This window comes from Oncorhynchus gorbuscha, unplaced genomic scaffold, assembly GCF_021184085.1.
Source record: "Oncorhynchus gorbuscha isolate QuinsamMale2020 ecotype Even-year unplaced genomic scaffold, OgorEven_v1.0 Un_scaffold_591, whole genome shotgun sequence".
NCBI classification, from domain to species: Eukaryota; Metazoa; Chordata; class Actinopteri; order Salmoniformes; family Salmonidae; genus Oncorhynchus; species Oncorhynchus gorbuscha.
The window spans coordinates 413,878-432,305 of NW_025745427.1; the positions used below are offsets into that span (position 1 = coordinate 413,878).

General features: G+C 40.1%; 2 protein-coding genes and 1 long non-coding RNA gene across 11 annotated transcripts in view; 2 read left to right on the forward strand and 1 right to left on the reverse strand.

Moving 5' to 3' along the window:
• Positions 1-4,054: 4,054 nt before the first annotated feature.
• Positions 4,055-11,888, forward strand: LOC124018944 (sialoadhesin-like). Of its 3 annotated transcripts, none has more exons than XM_046334272.1 (11): positions 4,055-4,322; positions 6,093-6,455; positions 6,562-6,807; positions 6,901-7,167; positions 7,464-7,575; positions 7,675-7,720; positions 9,766-9,899; positions 9,995-10,033; positions 10,136-10,177; positions 10,429-10,488; positions 10,818-11,888. In XM_046334272.1, the coding sequence occupies exons 1-11, from the start codon at positions 4,259-4,261 to the stop codon at positions 10,822-10,824; spliced, it is 1,380 nt and encodes a 459-aa protein (XP_046190228.1). In that variant the 5' UTR covers positions 4,055-4,258; the 3' UTR covers positions 10,825-11,888. The 3 variants fall into 3 exon arrangements, with proteins under 3 accessions (XP_046190228.1, XP_046190230.1, XP_046190229.1); XM_046334274.1 differs by having other exon boundaries at positions 6,901-6,954; XM_046334273.1 differs by having other exon boundaries at positions 6,658-6,807.
• Positions 11,889-12,187: 299 nt separating this feature from the next.
• LOC124018952 lies at positions 12,188-16,162 on the reverse strand. The gene is made up of 3 exons (XR_006835712.1): positions 15,563-16,162; positions 13,955-14,048; positions 12,188-13,077 (listed from the first exon to the last, which is right to left on the reverse strand). It is a non-coding gene; the product is annotated as an uncharacterized LOC124018952 (long non-coding RNA).
• The window catches only part of rnf213a (ring finger protein 213a), a 61,654-nt gene continuing 58,605 nt past the window's right edge, over positions 15,380-18,428 (forward strand). For 5 of the 7 annotated variants that reach the window (XR_006835707.1, XR_006835708.1, XR_006835710.1 and 2 more), the window contains exons 1-2: positions 15,489-16,280; positions 16,625-16,765. Coding sequence is in view for 2 of the 7 variants with exons in the window: in XM_046334280.1 (XP_046190236.1) it covers positions 16,663-16,765 (103 nt within the window). In the remaining 5 variants the exon portion in view is untranslated. Of the gene's footprint in view, positions 16,281-16,624; positions 16,766-18,428 lie in introns of all 7 variants that reach the window. The other 2 variants (XM_046334280.1, XM_046334279.1) reach the window with 2 other exon arrangements.

The following is an 18,428-nucleotide window of genomic DNA, read 5'->3' on the forward strand; positions in this document are numbered from 1 at the left end:
CTCGTGATCGTATTTAAATTTCGTCAACTAGGCTACGATAGTGGGTGATTCATATTCCGCTTGATAGAATCTTGTGTGGATTGATCCGTTTTACGCGTTGGAGAGCCAGGGACGTAGGCTTGTGGAGTCTGAAGGGGGGTATGGTGTCAGACATGATCTGACGTTTAATTTAGATTAAGCGAATCTATTTGTTTATAAAACTGCTGAAGAGTAGTAACGTCAGGTTCTGCACACATCAAAACACTTTAACCACTAATATTCTGACGATTTACAAGGTTTACAATTCACAATGCTGCTCAAAAAAATAAAGGGAACACTAAAATAACACTTCCTAGATCTGAATTAATGAAATATTCTTATTAAATACTTTTTTCTTTACATAGTTGAATGTGCTGACAACAAAATCACACAAAAATTATCAATGGAAATCAAATTTATCAACCCAGGGAGGTCTGGATTTGGAGTCACACTCAAAATTAAACTTTGATGTAATGTCCTTAAAACAAGTCACAATGAGGCTCAGTAGTGTGTGTGGCCTCCACGTGCCTGTATGACCTCCCTACAATGCCTGGGCATGCTCCTGATGCTCCGTATGGTCTCCTGAGGGATCTCCTCCCAGACCTGGACTAAAGCATCCGCCAACTCCTGGACAACTCCTGGACAGTGCAACGTGGCGTTGGTGGATGGAGCGAGACATGATGTCCCAGATGTGCTCAATTGGATTCAGGTCTGGGGAACGGGCGGGCCAGTCCATAGCATCAATGCTTTCCTCTTGCAGGAACTGCTGACACACTCCAGCCACATGAGGTCTAGCATTGTCTTGCATTAGGAGGAACCCAGGGCCAACCGCACCAGCATATGGTCTCACAAATATAATAATAATAATATGCCATTTAGCAGACGCTTTTATCCAAAGCGACTTACAGTCATGTGTGCATACATTCTACGTATGGGTGATCCCGGGAATCGAACCCACTACCCTGGCGTTACAAGCGCCATGCTCTACCAACTGAGCTACAGAAGGACCACCTTCACAAGGGGTCTGAGGATCTCATCTCGGTACCTAATGCAGTCAGGCTACCTCTGGCGAGCACATGGAGGGCTGTGCGGCCCCCCAAAGAAATGCCACCCCACACCATGACTGACCCACCGCCAAACCGGTCATGCTGGAGGATGTTGCAGGCAGCAGAACGTTCTCCACGGCGTCTCCGGACTGTCACGTCTGTCACATGTGCTCAGTGTGAACCTGCTTTCATCTGTGAAGAGCACAGGGCGCCAGTGGCAAATTTGCCAATCTTGGTGTTCTCTGGCAAATGCCGAACGTCCTGCACGGTGTTGGGCTGTAAGCACAACCCCCACCTGTGGATGTCGGGCCCTCATACCACCCCCATGGAGTCTGTTTCTGACCGTTTGAGCAGACACATGCATATTTGTGGCCTGCTGGATGTCATTTTGCAGGGCTCTGGCAGTGCTTCTCCTGCTCCTCCTTGCACAAAGGCCGAGGTAGCGGTCCTGCTGCTGGGTTGTTTCCCTCCTACGGCCTCCTTCACGTCTCCTGATGTACTGGCCTGTCTCCTGGTAGAGCCTCCATGCTCTGGACACTACACTGACAGACACAGCAAACCTTTTTGCCACATCTCGCATTGATGTGCCATCCTGGATGAACTGCACTACCTGAGCCACTTGTGTGGGTTGTAGACTCCGTCTCATGCTACCACTAGAGTGAAAGCACCGCCAGCATTCAAAAGTGACCAAAACATCAGCCAGGAAGCATAGGAACTGATAAGTGGTCTGTGGTCCCCACCTGCAGAACCACTCCTTTATTGGGGGTGTCTTGCTAAACGCCTATAATTTCCACCTGTTGTCTATTCCATTTGCACAACAGCATGTGAAATGTATTGTCAATCAGTGTTGTTTCCTAAGAGGACAGTTTGATTTCATAGAAGGGTGATTGATTTAGAGTTACATTGTTGTTTAAGTGTTCCCTTTATTTTTTTGAGCAGTGTTTTTATTAATGTTATGTTTTTATTTTATTGGAAGCCCACTGTGAAGTTTAGCATATAGCCTACCTAGCCTACAGTAAACCTTTAAAAAAATTAGATTTCTCAGTTTGAGTTTTTTCAATTGTAGTATAAACTATTCTCTGTTTTGTCTATTAATTTTAGGTTTCACAAATGTATGGTGCATGTTCATATAGTTGGTTTATTCTATGCATCTTCTGTGTAGAATAACGCATATATTTGGGAATAATTTACTTCTGGAAATGTGAGTCATACACAGTAGTCTGCCACCATGTGGACAATGTAGAATATCACACACACAATCACTTCAGTGTAACAATATTCTCCTTATTTGGTCTGGACCACAGCAGAAGTTGTGATTGGCAGGCCTACTTTTTTGCACTTAGCTGAGGGTATAATCTGGGTCAACACCCTCAACCTCCACAGGTCTCTGTTCATGGCTAACATATAGTATCATTGGAAATGACTTACAGTGCATTCAGAAAGTATTCACACCACTTGACTATTTCCACATTATGTTGTGTTAAATTGACTGAGGTTTTGTGTCACTAGCCTACACACAATACCTCATCATGTCAAAGTTAATTACAAACTAATTACAAATGAAAAGCTCAAATGTCTTGTTTCAATTAGTATTCAACTCCTTTGGTATGGCAAACCTAAATAAATTCAGGAGTAAAAAAATGTCTTCTGTTGCATGGACTCACTCTGCAATAATAATGTTTAACGCTATTTATTTTATGACTGTACCCCACACTATACCCCACACATACAGATAATTGTAAGGTCCCTTAGTTGAGCAGTGAATTTCAAACAGATTCAACCACAAAGACCAGCAAGGTTTTCCAATGCCCCCCAGAGAAGGGCACAGAAGGGCACAAAACATAAGTAGACATTGAATATCCCTTTGAGCATGGTGAAGTTATGAATTACACTTTGGATGGTGTATCAATACACCCAGTCACTACAAAGATACAGGCATCCTTCCTAAATAAAAGTTAGAGTTCAATGGCTGTGATCGGTGAAAACTGAGGATGGATCAAAAGCATTGTACTTCCTCCACAATACTAACATAAATGACATAGTGAAAAGAAGGAAGTCTGTACATAATACAAATATTCCAAATCATGCATCCCGTTTGCAATAAGGCAGTAAAGTACAACTGCAACAAATGTGCCGAATAATTAACTTTATGTCCTGCATACAAAATGTTATGTTTGGGACAAATCCAATACAACACATCCCTGAGTACCACTCTTCATATTCAAGCATGGTGGTAGCTGCATCATGTTATGGATATGTTTGTCATCGGCAAGGACTAGGGATTTTCTTAGGATAAAAAGAACTAGAATAGGCAAAATCCTAGAGGAAAACCTGGTTCAGTCTGCTTTCCAACAGACACTGGGAGACAAATTCACCTTTCAGCAGGACAACAACCTAAACACAAGGCCAAAGATACACCATTATTGCTTACCAAGACAACATTGAATGTTCCTGAGTGGCCTAGCTACAGTTTTGACTTAACTTGGCTTGAAAATCTGTGACAAGACTTGAAAACTGCTGTCTAGCAATGATCAACAACCAACTTGACAGAGCTTGAAGAATTTAAAAAAAAATAATGTGCAAATATTGTGTAATTCAGGTGTGCAAAGCTCTTAGAGACTTACCAGAAAGACTCACAGCTGTAGGTGATTCTAACATGTATCGACTATGGGGTGTGCATACTTATGTTAGACATTTCTGTATTTAATTTACAATAAATTAGCAACAATTTCTAAATAAATGTTTTCACTTTGTCATTATAGGTTATTGTGTGTAGATGGGTGACTAAACAATCTAATTTAATCCATTTTGAATTCAAGCTGTAACAAAACAAAATGTGTAAGAAGTCAAGGGGTATGAATACTTTCCGAAGGCACTGTCGGTGGTACGTTGTGCCTGTGGTAAAATGACCTGATTTGGTTGCGGAGAGTGTCTCTGATGTCAACAGGACTCTCACTCAGCTCATTAGCTTGCTGATACACGCAGACGTTTTGTCTTTTGATGACACTTGCAAAGACAGTTTGCCTTTTTGCAGCGCAGCTTCTGATGAGTAACTCCAAGCCCCAAAATGAATTGACACTAAACGTCTGTGTTTTAAACTAGATGACTGAGGTTCACTCTGCATTTCTGACTGCTATATTAAGAACTCTGACTCAAGTGAAGGACCTTAGAGAGATTTCTGTTTGGCTACAGAGATGAGTGTTGGGCTGACACAACCCATCTGTATGGAAATAGCTCTGGCTCTACTCATTTTGCCAGGTAAGAACGACGAAGGAAATAAAAAAATAACACTAGGAAGTAATTTATAATTAGTGGTATACAATGTATTGTGTCATGTTGGAGTCACTTTTATTGTAAATAAGAATAGAATATGTTTCTAAACACATCTACATTAATGTGGATGCTACCAGGATTACGGATAGTCCTGAAAGAATCGTGAATAATGATGAGTGAGACAGTTACAGACACATAAATATCATACCACTCCTTCCCGGTTATTGTAAGGGTTAGCATGTCTTGGGGGTATGATATCTGTGCACTTGTAACTTTCTCACTCATCATTATTCACAATTCATTCAGGACTATCCATAATCATGGTAGTATCCAGATTTATGTAGAAGTGTTCAGAAACATAGTCTATTTACAATAAAAGTGTAGATAAGAAAAAGTGACCTCAAAATTCTACAATATTGCGCTATAAGTTCATTTGTCCAAATACTTGACACCTTAAAATTGGGGGACTAGATACATGAAGTGCATTCATTTCTAAATGGTAAAATATATATATGAAAATACCTTCAAATAAAAGGCGACATTCTGTATTGTCAACTCACATAAAACATAAAACATTTGATCTCAGACCCAAATTCTGGTATAGAGCTTCACTGTCTAAATACAGTGCCTTGAAAAGGTATTCATACCCCTTGGATTGGTACTACAAAGCAGGATTAACATTTATTTTATTGAACCTTTTTTTTGTCAACAATCTAAACAAAATAACATGTCAAAGTGGAATTTATTTTATTCATATAAGTGTTAATCTCCTTGAGTCAATACATGTTATAAACACCTTTGACAGCAATTACAACTATGTGTCTTCTTGGGTAAGTCTCTCAGAGCTTTAGCCACCTGGATTGTGAAATATTAGCCAATTATTATTTTACTAATTCTGCAAGTTCTGTAACTGTCACCAATGGGGCGGCAGGGTAGCCTAGTGGTTAGAGCGTTGGACTAGTAATCGGAAGGTCAAATCCCCGAACTGTTGTTCTGCCCTAAACAGGCAGTTAACCCACTGTTCCCAGGCCGTCATTGAAAATAAGAACTTGTTCTCAACCGACTTGCCTAGTTAAATAAAGGTAAAATAAAAAATAAATAAAAAATGGCCTCATGGTAACATCCCTGAAAAGTTTCCTTCCTGTCCTGCAGCTCAGTTCAGAAGGACAACTCTATCTTTGTTGTGTCTGGGTGGTTTATTCCATCATCCACAGCATAATGATTAACTTGACCATGCTTAAAGATATATTCAATGTCTGATTTATTGTTACCAATCACTGCCATTCTTTATGAGGCTTTCCAAAAGCTCCCTGGTCTTTGTAGTTGAATCTGTGCTTGAAATCCAATACTTGACTGAGGGACCTTACAGATGTTGTATGCATTGGGACAGAGGAAGGGTTTGTCATTCAAAAATCATGTCAACCCCTATTTTTTCACTCAGAGTGAGTCCATGTAACTTATTACGTGATTTGTTTAGCCAAATTTGACTCAATCTGAACTTAAACAAAGGGGCGGAATACTTATGCAACAATGATATTTTAGTTATGACATTTTTATTAATCTTTAAAAAATTATTTAATTTTTCTTCCATTTCTTTGAGAATATTGTTGACCAAAAAGTGACAATTAACTCAATTTTCATCCCACTTTGTAGCACAATTTTTTTTGAAGCAATTCAAGGAGTATGAATAATTTGGCAAGATGCCATAAATACATAGGGGAGTGTAAATCAATAAAACATAGATCTTTGTTTCAGGGGTTTTGTGCACCGACTGGCTTGTGGCATATCAACCGAAAGAGATCTGTGCCGTAAGAGGCTCTTCTGTTGTCATTTCATGCACATTTCACTATCCTGAGAAGCTTGATAACAAGAACCTAACAGTGGAAAAAGTCATGTGGAGTCAAGGGAGGAAACAGTTTTTTGATGGCCCTTTCATCACTGAGAGTAATAATAGAACTCATACCGGCACCAAATTTGAGTACGTTGGTAACACAGTTCATAATTGTTCTTTGCAAATCCACCAAGTAGAGCAGAGAGACAGTGGAGAATATGCATTCAGATTTGAAACTAACAACGGCAACTGGACGGGAAAGAACGCTACAAACGTGAATGTTTCTGGTAAGTCTGTTTTCCATCCTTTGCTTCAAAAGTGAAATGTTCTTAGGTCACCATTGCATTGTCAATAGATTAGGACATTTACAGTTGTTTTTTTCTCCACTTTTAGAGTTGTTCATTTCGATGACAACACCCAAAGTACACGAACCAATAAAAGAAGGGGATTGTGTGAATCTGACCTGTATGTACAACTGTTCATCTGCAGTTATGTGGTTCAAGAACAGAAAACCCCTGCAAGAGGAGTCCTCAACTCTTTACCTCCGTGACATATCCTTTCAAGACTCTGGAAACTACTCATGTTCGCCAAAGCATTACAACAGACCACTTTCTGATGTTATCAGGGTCAATGTTGAATGTGAGTAAAGGAAGGTTTTATTAACAAGTAACACTGTTTTCTAAAAAGTCACGGATGGAAGAACACCTGATGATGTGGTCTGATCTCTTTCAGATGGCCCTAGGAATACCTCAGTCTCAGTTTGGCCGTCGTCTGAAGTTTTGGAGGGTAGTGATGTTACTTTGACCTGCAGCAGCAATGCTAACCCAACATTGAACTACACTTGGTTTAAAATAGATGGAGACAGTTGTCTGGAAATGGTATATCAGGCTGAGCTACAGTTTAATGTTACTCTCACTGGTAATAGTGGGAAATACTTCTGTGTCGTCAGCAATGAGCATGGAAGACAGAATTCCACTATTCTATCTCTGAAAGTCAAAGGTAAAGTACAATAACATTTTGTAACCACAACGGGTTACAAAGAGTAACAATTCCAACAATCAGAAATCTGAACAACTTAAATGCAAAAACAAATGCACTTGTCTTTTCCTAATAGCACTGACTTTTCTTATAACTTCTTTATTGAGGAAAAATGAGTTTACTATGACTGTGATATGTGGTTGTCTCACCTAGATATCTTAAGATGAATGCACTGATTGTAAGTAACTTTGGACAAGAGCGTCTGCTAAATTATTTAAATGTGTTTTAAATTATAATGCTTTTGTGTTCATATGCAGATCATGCAAAGGGGATGGTAGCTGTGACACTCACAATACTTATTGCAGTTCTTGCTGTTGTGCCAATGATTGTCATTGTGCCTATGGTTGCTTGGCATCTTGTTGCTCACAGGTACGTTTTACCCACTATTTCCTCAAACTAATATTTTTAGCTGATTTACTATGCATTCTAAATGAGTCAAAATCATGCTGCCTATGTGTGTGTCCTCAGGAAAAAGACTACAGCACCAAAACCACACACAGAAGAGAACAGACAGGTGACAATATGTTTTAAACCATTTGTTCCCAACTATGTTTTCAGCTATTTGTTCCTGGCTATTTGTTCCCAACTATGTGTTTCAGCTATTTGTTCCCAGCTATTTGTTCCCAACTATTTGTTCCCAACTATGTGTTCCCAGCTATTTGTTCCCAACTATGTGTTCCCAGCTATTTGTTCCCAACTATGTGTTTCAGCTATTTGTTCCCAAATATTTGTTCCCAACTATGTGTTTCAGCTATTTGTTCCCAGCTATGTGTTTCAGCTATTTGTTCCTGGCTATTTGTTCCCAACTATTTGTTCCCAGCTATTTGTTCCCAGCTATTTGTTCCCAGCTATTTGTTCCCACCTATTTGTTACCAGCTATTTGTTCCTGGCTATTTGTTCCCAACTATGTGTTTCAGCTATTTGTTCCCGGCTATTAATATTTGTTCCCAACTATGTGTTTCAGCAATTTGTTCCCGGCTATTTGTTCCCAACTATGTGTTTCAGCTATTTTTTCCCAGCTATGTGTTTCAGCTATTTGTTCCCGGCTATTTGTTCCCAACTATGTGTTTCAGCTATTTGTTCCCAACTATTTGTTCCCAACTATTTGTTCCCAGCTATTTGTTCCCACCTATTTGTTACCAGCTATTTGTTCCCAGCTATTTGTTCCCACCTATTTGTTACCAGCTATTTGTTCCCAACTATTTGTTCCCAACTATTTGTTCCCAACTGTGTTTAAGCTATTTGTTCCCGGCTATTTGTTCCCAGCTATGTGTTTCAGCTATTTGTTCCCGGCTATTTGTTCCCAACTATGTGTTTTAGCTATTTGTTCCCAACTATTTTTTTCCCAGCTATGTGTTTCAGCTATTTTTTCCCAGCTATTTTTTCCCAACTATGTGTTTCAGCTATTTGTTCCCGGCTATTTGTTCCCAAGTATTTGTTCCCAGCTATTTGTTTCCAACTATTTGTTCCCAACTATGTGTTTTCGGCTATTTGTTCCCAGCTATTTGTTCCCAACTACTTGTTCCCAGCTATTTGTTACCAGCTATTTGTTCCCAGCTATTTGTTCCCAGCTATTTGTTCCCAACTATTTGTTCCCAGCTATTTGTTCCCAGCTATTTGTTCCCAACTATTTGTTCCCAGCTATTTGTTCCCAGCTATTTGTTACCAGCTATTTGTTACCAGCTATTTGTTCCCAACTATTTGTTACCAGTTATTTGTTCCCAGCTATTTGTTACCAACTATTTGTTCCCAGCTATTTGTTACCAGCTATTTGTTCCCAGCTATTTGTTCCCAGCTATTTGTTACCAACTATTTGTTCCCAGCTATTTGTTCCCAGCTATTTGTTACCAGCTATTTGTTCCCAGCTATGTTACCAACTATTTGTTCCCAGCTATTTGTTACCAGCTATTTGTTCCCAGCTATTTGTTCCCAACTATTTGTTACCAGCTATTTGTTCCCAACTATTTGTTACCAGCTATTTGTTCCCAGCTATTTGTTACCAGCTATTTGTTCCCAGCTATTTGTTCCCAGCTATTTGTTCCCAGCTATTTGTTCCCAGCTATTTATTTTGGGCTATGCACGTATGTCATATTTGTGCTTTTGTGTTGCAACCAAACAATAATTCTTCCATCCTTATCCTCAAACTAATTGTGATGATAGTCATGCAGGGTCAATGTTTGAACCCAATGCAGTTGCAGCACAGTGTGCCACAGCTATGTGCCACATGTACAGAACAAAATGCAGGCAGTCACTATTTATGCTACAGCCATCAGCATGCCTAGAGTCTTCACCACAAAAACACCCACAATGTTCGTGGTGAGAGAGAAACAAGCAGAAAATCCTGCAACCAGTATAGACTGTAATTGTATATGTCTGTGTGTGGGTAGGAGCAAGTGTACTGGCAGATTCACAGTGGAAATTGATGTGAAAGTGTGATCATTTACAATAAGGAAGTGGAAATATCGTAGGTGAACTTTGTTTTGCCCAAATATTTTTTAACTATTGTGCAGAAAGTTCTGCTGTTCACTGCAAGTATTTTCTCTATCTCACTGTGTCTAGACCACAGAAGTGCATGTAACCAGTCTCACATCAGACTGTAGTCTGACAGAAGAGTGGAGAGAGGAGGAACCATCGCAACAGGAAGATGTCAGCTATACAACAGTGCACATCAACACCAAGCAAAGGGCAAACATGTAAGTAAAGTGATAATTGATTAAACAATACACAAATCAATGGGTGATGTTACCTTAACCAACTGCACTGTGTTTGTGTTCACGTCCTCTGTTAGAGAACAGCAGAAGGAGGAAACTACGGCCATCTCTATATGGTAAGACAGCTACTTTAAAGAAATACACTTAATATGAACATTTTATTTCCATTTTTTTGTGATAACCAATAACAATGTGTGTTTCTGTTTCCACATGTTCAGGGACCAACAAGCCAAGGAGGACCTCTACAGTGTAGTATCCAGGTACCAACCTGTTATATCCTCTCTGCAACAAGGACAATGACCGTCCCAATGACAGGCCTGCGTATAAAGGGAATGTAGTTTTTGCCAACGACACTTCTTCATATTCTAATGGTCTACAGCCATGATTTTAGACCTAGTATACACCAGTCTTAATCAACAATGATTTGAATAAGAACAATTATAATGTAAAAGATAATGATAACAACAATAGAATTCCACAACCATGATAATGACTGTGTTCTTGTTTGTAGACCCACTCCTAGGGGGAAACAGGCCCAGGATGACCCAGTCATCTACAGCACTGTGTTCAGGTAACACATCTCAACTAAGACTTTGTGTCACTTTGGCTGCGTTTAGACAGGCAGCCCAAATTCTGATGTTTTTTTCCCTTCACTAATTGTTTTTTTTTACCAATCATATCAGATCAGCTCTGAAAAAGATCTGATGTGAAAAAATCAGAATTGGGCTGCCTGGCTAAGCATAGTCTTTGCTTTGGTGTTTTAAAATAAAACAAACATTATGATCACACAGTTCCATTACCATAAACGTAAGGCAGATATTTTCAGAAGTAAATCTGTTTTTTACAGTGTACATTGACCCATTCATACTTTCTTTAACTAAGACTTTATTTTGGTTTCAGGCAGTAGTTGAGATGTTGCCTGGCTAACCAAACTCCTTGATCCGGCCAAACGCTATGCCACGCCCACAGATGTTAGTGTCTTCTGAGTCTGGATCGGAGTACAATTCCTGACAATACAAACACATTCTAACCACTCTGATTGGTCCCAGAAACTGATGGGTTGGGCCAGAGCCAATACACACGTGGGTAAAGCGTATTGATAGAGGACTCATCCTTTTATCTGTGACATAGCGTCTGTGACAGCATGTGCAGCACCATTTAGGCTATCTTCATTTTGAAGTAGTTCATTTTCTTCTTCAGTTTGGCTGATCCCTCCTGATGACCCGGTTGGACATGACTCCAACATGGCCACCAGGAGGGATCAGCCAATAAATGTTGGAAGTCCCATCCAGTTGATTACATTAAAATGGTGGAAGCCCTCAAAGGCGCTTTTAAAATTCTTCATTGGCTTTGATACTCTGATTGGTTAGAGATTATCCAATTGCTGATGACCTAATTTTGACATCAACTGTGTCCGTCTGACTGAAGTACGTAGCAAACAGAACAGCTGAAGATTTCAGTTACCTTGTGTCGTCAGGCATGTTGAGATGGTGAACCTCACACAATGGACCCTGAGGATCTATTAGACTCCACTAGAGGTCAGAACAGAGCCTTTGCATGATGAATGAACCCACAGCTGTGAACAGAGGAAGAGAGTATGATATCTGCAGTACACCGGAGACAATGCAGATGGCCACCTTGGATATCTGCAGTCGAATCATTTAAATATTCCATAAGAATAAAGACTCCAATATTTTGAGACATTGTTTCTTTTGTTTTACCTTTTCAATGTATTTCACCTGGTCATATGCATCTGGCAATGCATTTGACATTTATAACCCTTTCCTGCAGTCAAACAACCAAAAGCACCCTTATTGGTAGAATGTAAATATTTTTTTTAATTTCATAATTTTAAACATTATAATCCGGTGTTCTATTTAAAGATGACTTGGTTATATTTCAGTCATCTATGATGTATATAAAGTGTAAACTTGAGATGCAAAACTGAATAAATTTAAACTCTATATGTGACATGGTACAGGTGTCTTCTGTTTTTAAGCCCATAACCGTGTGTGATGTATATACTTCTGTTTCAAAGTAGATTTGTTTAAGACTACCAAGAAACACCGTGGCCCTGTATTAAAGGAATTTAATTCCTCTATTTTAATTCCCAATTCAAATGAAACACTCTGTCAATTCATAAGAATTTGTATGACCCTTATTTTATAGAAATAGACAGAGCCCGGTCTTAAAGTCAAATAGCAGCCTTTATTCACGAGAGTACCGAATACGATACAGTTTACCACAGGTTATAAACTGAAGATGACGTCCTTAGTTTCAGCCCCAACCCGTGCCATCTCCGTTCCAGTACAAAGGCTGTATCTCAAGCCTTCCCACATCAGTCTCCCTACCAATTTAATATAATTTACGAGTCAAGGTTTTCTCGTGTAGATAAGCATTCTAGCCAGTCTGATTAATTTGTACCAAGGAACAGATAGTCATTGTTCTAACTCTTGACCACATTCACACACATTATATTCAGTACTGGGATCAAGAAAGAAAATTCATACATATACAGTAACATAATAGTATTCTGATTAGTACATATACAGTAACATAATAGTATTCTGATTAGTACATATACAGTAACATAATAGTATTCTGATTAGTACATCCTGATTGAAATGTATACATAATTAGTCATTATAGATTTTAAAAAAAATCCCTTAACACCCTGATTTAACCCACTGCAGAAAAAAGTACTTTAATTTCATCGTATGTACTTTATAGCTATCCTTAGCCATTATACTTTAGTCTTAAGTAAAAATGTAAATAAATACATGAAGCGTATCAATCTCATTTATTTAGGTTGTATTTGTTTATGCAAATCCAAACATTAATCCATCAACTCTCCATGTGCACTCCTTCTGTGACCTACAGGGGATGACATAGAAACTCTCCTCTGAAACCCTCTTAAATGACAGATTTCCTCATAGAAATAGATCCATCACAGAACATACGACTTGAATGGAATGTTCTTTCTAATAATTCCACTTCCAGGACTACTCTCCATTTTCTGAGCTGAAGCATCACCATGGCATAACCCCTTGACCCATAACCTCATCATCTGAAGGTCATCCTGCTCTCCGGCTCCCTGAGCGAGACGGCCGGGTGCAGGGGATAGAAAGGCACCTTCTCGAAACCGCGGAAGTCCCTGGCTCTGGACACAGAGAAGAAGGAGAGGTGACCCTGGTCACAGTCCATTTACAGCCCAATCTTACCAGGGTGCTACTGAGAGAGGTAGGGCTGAATGTTCCCATTGTGTTCCCTTTCCTCAGCCTTGCAGTAGTGTTCTCCTGAGTGTCTGGCTCATCCCCTTTTTCTTATTCTACCTCCCTCCTTACTTTTTGATACCTCTTTTCTTTCTCTCTTTTCTGGACCTACTCTTATCTTCGTCACCTCTTTTCTTGAACCACCTTGCTCTCTTCCTTCGTGCGTCCATAGAGAACATTCTCACCTTCCTGCTGTTCCATCTCTTCCTTCTGAGGGTCTCAAATATACCTCCTGCCTCTTACAGTCCACCTACTTCCTCTTGGCGAACGCTGCTGCAAAAAGCCTTTCCAATCCCCAACTTTCCAATCCCTAACTTAGCAATGTAAAGAATGTTAGCTGACATGGGCTAATCGACTATCTGCGACTGACATAAGAGTAGAACTGCTGATGCACAAACACATTTCGTAATTGAGTCTTGTGTAGTCTACTATTCCAACTCACAGGAAGTTGCCAGTCTCACATTCTGAAAAAATATATAAAATGCAAAAGTTTGGGAGGGACTTGACTTAACATTATGACTCATGACATCGTGCTGAACCAAGGACAGAGGATATTTTCAGACCAGGACCTGTATTAATAAAGCGCCTCAGAGGAGTGCTGATCTAGAATCAGATCCCTCCCTGTCCATATATTCTTACTCATTATGATCCAAGATAAAACTGATCCTAGACCAGCACAAGCACTCTGACATGCTTTATCAATACCAGCCCTGAAGATGAATGCCTAGGATTTAGTTCGAACCCCAGTCAATAACACATGCTTACCTGTGTCCTCGTGACCCTGCAGGATGGCGTCGAGCTGGACCACCAAGCCTCCATTCAAGATGAGCAGATTGGACGCATCTTCTCCATGGCCCGGCTGTCCAGCAGAATGTCAGGGCAAAGAACCTGGTCAACCTCTTCTTTCGATAACTCATCATGTGGTTATAAAACACAAAGCTAGATTAGTTTTCCCTCGTCCCCCACCCTCATCATTCTGGTACTCGAATGACAGTAAAAGAATGACAGCACAAACAGCAATGATGTTACCAAACTTTGCATCTCCACTGTTCTTAAAGTAAATGTATGTTTGTCAAATATTCAGTGGAAATGGTTGAAAGTAGAGTCCTTGTGCATCCAGTTGTACAGGTTGTTTAACTTGTCAATCATTGCTTTCTGTTTACGGGGGTGGCAGCGTAGCCTAGTGGTTAGAGCGTTGGACTAGTAACCGGAAGGTTGCGAGTTCAAACCCCCAAGGTACAAATCTGTCGTTCTGCCCCTGAACAGGCAGTTTCTGTTTACCACCTACTTCCTCTTGGCGAACGCTGCAGGCCGTCATTTAAAATAAGAATGTGTTCTTAACTGACTTGCCTGGTTAAATAAAGGTAAAATAAATAAAAAAAAATAAACTCTGTTATCCTGGAATTGCCCACAATTAAGATGCAATGTTCAGATTTTTCCATACTAGTAATAGGTACATTAATAAATCAATGCCTATTTGTTAGAAAAACTCCTCTTCACTTCCCATCAGTGTCGACGAGCAGATTTACTGTAATGCCAGCATTGTGTAACGTTCTCACTTTAGAGCCTGCTCTGGCCACTTGGCTGGGGGTGCAGTAGTAGTAGTAGCCTATTAGGGTGGTGTAGAGACAGCTGAGTCACAGTGATTGTAGAGAAAACGTCTGGGGGAGCTGCACACAGAGTACCCCCATCCACGCAGGGTGTATGGGGAAATCCCTGGGCTAGAAACGTGATCTGTGAGATCCACTGTCTTAAGTGGATGCTGCTCAGTGTTCACCCTCACCATTACAGTAGAGGAGGACTTGTGCCTAAAAAATACATTGTTATTATAATGTTCATGCAATTAAGTCAGATATCATATTACCTTGAATCTCATTCAAATTCTATGATTAAATAATTGCACAAAAAAGCAAATGTCAAATGTGGTTAAAGCATTGCAAAATTTAACTTGGCATGCAAGTTGATGACAAATAACCAGAAAAGTTTGCTTTAATTAATGGGCACGGGGCCCAAACATACAGCAACTGCTATCAGTTCTTGATTAATCAATTAACATTTATTAATTCACTTGGGGGAAAGAAGAATGGCAAAACATTATATGACCTTTACAGTTGGACAGTTTAAGGGCAAGAACATGCCATGTCATTCGGAAAACCCCCACCATGTAGCTGCCCTCGCTTGCCATACATATGATAAATTGGGAACTCACTGAAATAAAATAGTTGGACAGTGGACACGGATTAGCTTGTTGACGCCCATTTCTCACAAAACGAAAGTGTAATTCTACTTCACCCATTTCGTGGAATGGTAAAACAGACCCTCGTGTGATTAACACAGGTAAATGTATACAGTAGCAAAGCTATTTTCAATTACCTAGCGTTAGCCAACGTTAGCACGGAGGTAGCCTTTTCTCCCCGAGAGACCTGTCCACATTCCCGGAGCCAAGAGACGAGCACTGAGGTCAGGTGGTGTGGACAGCTTTGCCGGGCAACTCAATATGGCTACTACGTTGCTAACAACTGTGTAGGCTATTTACCACACTGCTTGAATCGAGGCAGTAAATGGTTGGTGTCATTGTCATAATAATGATGTAAATGTCAGATAGCAGTACAGAACAAACCGCTGTACGTTGTCATGTCGGTGACGGGGTTTTGGCATTCATTTTCAATCGTTTAACGTTATTTGGGAGAAAGCTAGCTATATGTTAACCATCCGGGCTTTTGTTTAGCTGTTAGCCGCTATCTGGGTACCAGTCGTTTCAGCTAACATTACACTCTTTGTCGAGTGGATTGTAATCAATAGCTGAACAGAGCCTCGCCAGGCCAGCTAGAAAGCTTGTTATTGATAATGTCAGTGCATTTCATCGTCATTTCCGAGGAGCTCTTGCATTCGTCAATTGTAATACAGTTGACTAGTTAATTATCCAGGCACTAGGCTGTTGTGTAGTTCTCCAGAAACGAAAGAGGAAGTGGTTATCGGCTGGGTAGCAGAGGATTCGTTTCGGACTGGATAATGTATCAATCGCTGGGTGGGCAGAGTTGCGCTTTCAGGAACACCAACACTATACTGACAACTTTCGGCTTTTCCCAAGGTAAACAGGAGCTAGCTCGGTTGCAATGTTATATATTATAACTACTTTGAAAAAATATTTAGGAAGGAAAAGCAATTTCTAGTTCACTTATTAGCTACATGAAAAATATGTTTGGGGGTAGAGCCATAACGTTAACAGAATATATAGCCTGGACTGAAGATAACGTACTGTATGTATGGGGCAGTTATTATAGTCTGCCACAAAACAGATCCTAGAATATATTTGACTGGCTTTAGTTTAAGGAAGTGACTATACCTTTAGCTGGTTAGTTGTTTCTCATATTTAATTGAAATTCAAGAACGTTTAAGTGAAATATATATTTTGTCCCGATTTCTGTCATACAGTGTTCCCTCTGAAATACAGACGCCATTGAAACTTCAAGATGAAGTGCACAGGTTGTGGCCATGTTGCGTTTGAGAAAACGGCTAGATTCTGCAGCCAGTGTGGCCATCAACTAGCTGCACCACCAGTCACCAAGGAGCCTGGTCAGTACTGCCCTGTAATGTTATATAAATATACATTTTCTTACTGTTTTACTTGAAGAAAGTAAATGGGGTTTTGTAAAAATGTCTGTGGAAATGGTTAAAAGTAATTCTTGTGCATAGAGTTGTATGGTTTGTTTTACTTTGCAATCATTGGTTTTTGTTTGACATACATTTAAAAATGAAAAATCTGTCATTGTCACTCGGTTACCGTGGAATTGCCTGTATACAGTCGTCATTAAAAATAAATAAAAATCTGACTCCGACCCTCCTGTCATGTAATCAAACTTGTCTGTATTTGAGTAAAATAACTACAAACTCTGTATCTTTATGAAGGCACATTTATTGCTAACTTGCAAGCCACATGAGAGAGAGATGCTTTCCTCATGAACCCTACATTCCCACAGGCCCTCATTAACATATGGCCAATCAGGATGCAGTATACAAATAATACACACCATCAAAATATGATTTATTTTACAACTGTAATGGTGAATGAAGAAAGAGGGGGATATATTTTAAATTGAACCTTTTATTTAACTAGGCTAGTCAGTTAAGGTCTCCCAAGTGGCACAGTGGTCTACGGAACTGCATCTCGGTGCAAGAGATGTCCCTGGTTCGACTCCAAGCCGTATCACATCCGGCTGTGATTGAGAGTCCCATAGGGTGTCGCACAATTGACCCAGCATCATTTGGGTTTGGCCGGGGTAGGCCGTCATTGTTAATAAGAATTTATATTTGCAAGATGGCAGCCAAACCGGCTGCCATCTTGTATAAATGGATTTTCTCGCCCCACACCAAACGCGATCACGACACGCAGGTTAAAATATCAAAACAAACTCTGAACCAACTATATTAATTTGGGGACAGGTTGAAAAGCAATAAACATTCATGGCAATTTAGCTGACCAGCTTGCACTTGCTAGCTAATTTGTCCTGGGATATAAACATTGGGTTGTTATTTTACCTGAAATGCACAAGGTCCTCTACTTCGCCAATGAATCCACACACAAAACGGTCAACTGAATAGTTTCTAGTCATCCCTCCTCCATTCCAGGCTTTTTCTTCACTTGACTTTATATTGTGATTGGCAACTTTCATAAATGAGGTGCGTTACCGCCACTGACCTCATTCATCTTTCAGTCACCCACGTGGGTATAACCAATGAGGAGATGGTACCTGCTTCTATAAACCAATGAGGAGATGGGAGAGGCAGGACTTGCAGTGCGATCTGCGTCAGAAATATAACTAACTTCTATTTTAGCCCTTGGCAATGCAGACACTCGTTGGCGTGCGGGAGTGGTGTGGGTGCAATAACTGAATAATATAGATTTCTACATTTATTTTGCAGCGCTTGTGGACGCGACACGAGCGGTGTAGTCCGCCTGTTAGCCCTTGGCAACGCAGACGCTTGTTAGCGCGCGCACAATCATTTAATAATATAGATTTCTACATTTATTTTGCAACAAGCGGTGTAGTCAGCCTGTTATTAACTGACTTGCTTATTTAAATCAATACAATTACACATTGTAAATAACAATGACGGCCTACACTGGCCAAACCCGGACGAAGCTGGTCCAATTGTGCACCGCCCTTTGGGATTCCCAATCACGGCCGGATGTGATACAGCCTGCATTCGAACCAGGGTGTCTGTAGTGACGCCTCTA

Coding starts and splice junctions, on each gene's coding strand:
- LOC124018944 (XM_046334272.1), top strand. CDS start 4,259: ATGAGTGTTGGGCTGACACAACCCATCTGTATGGAAATAGCTCTGGCT. Junction 4,323..6,092: donor GGCTCTACTCATTTTGCCAG/GTAAGAACGACG, acceptor TCTTTGTTTCAG/GGGTTTTGTGCACCGACTGG. Junction 6,456..6,561: donor TACAAACGTGAATGTTTCTG/GTAAGTCTGTTT, acceptor CTCCACTTTTAG/AGTTGTTCATTTCGATGACA.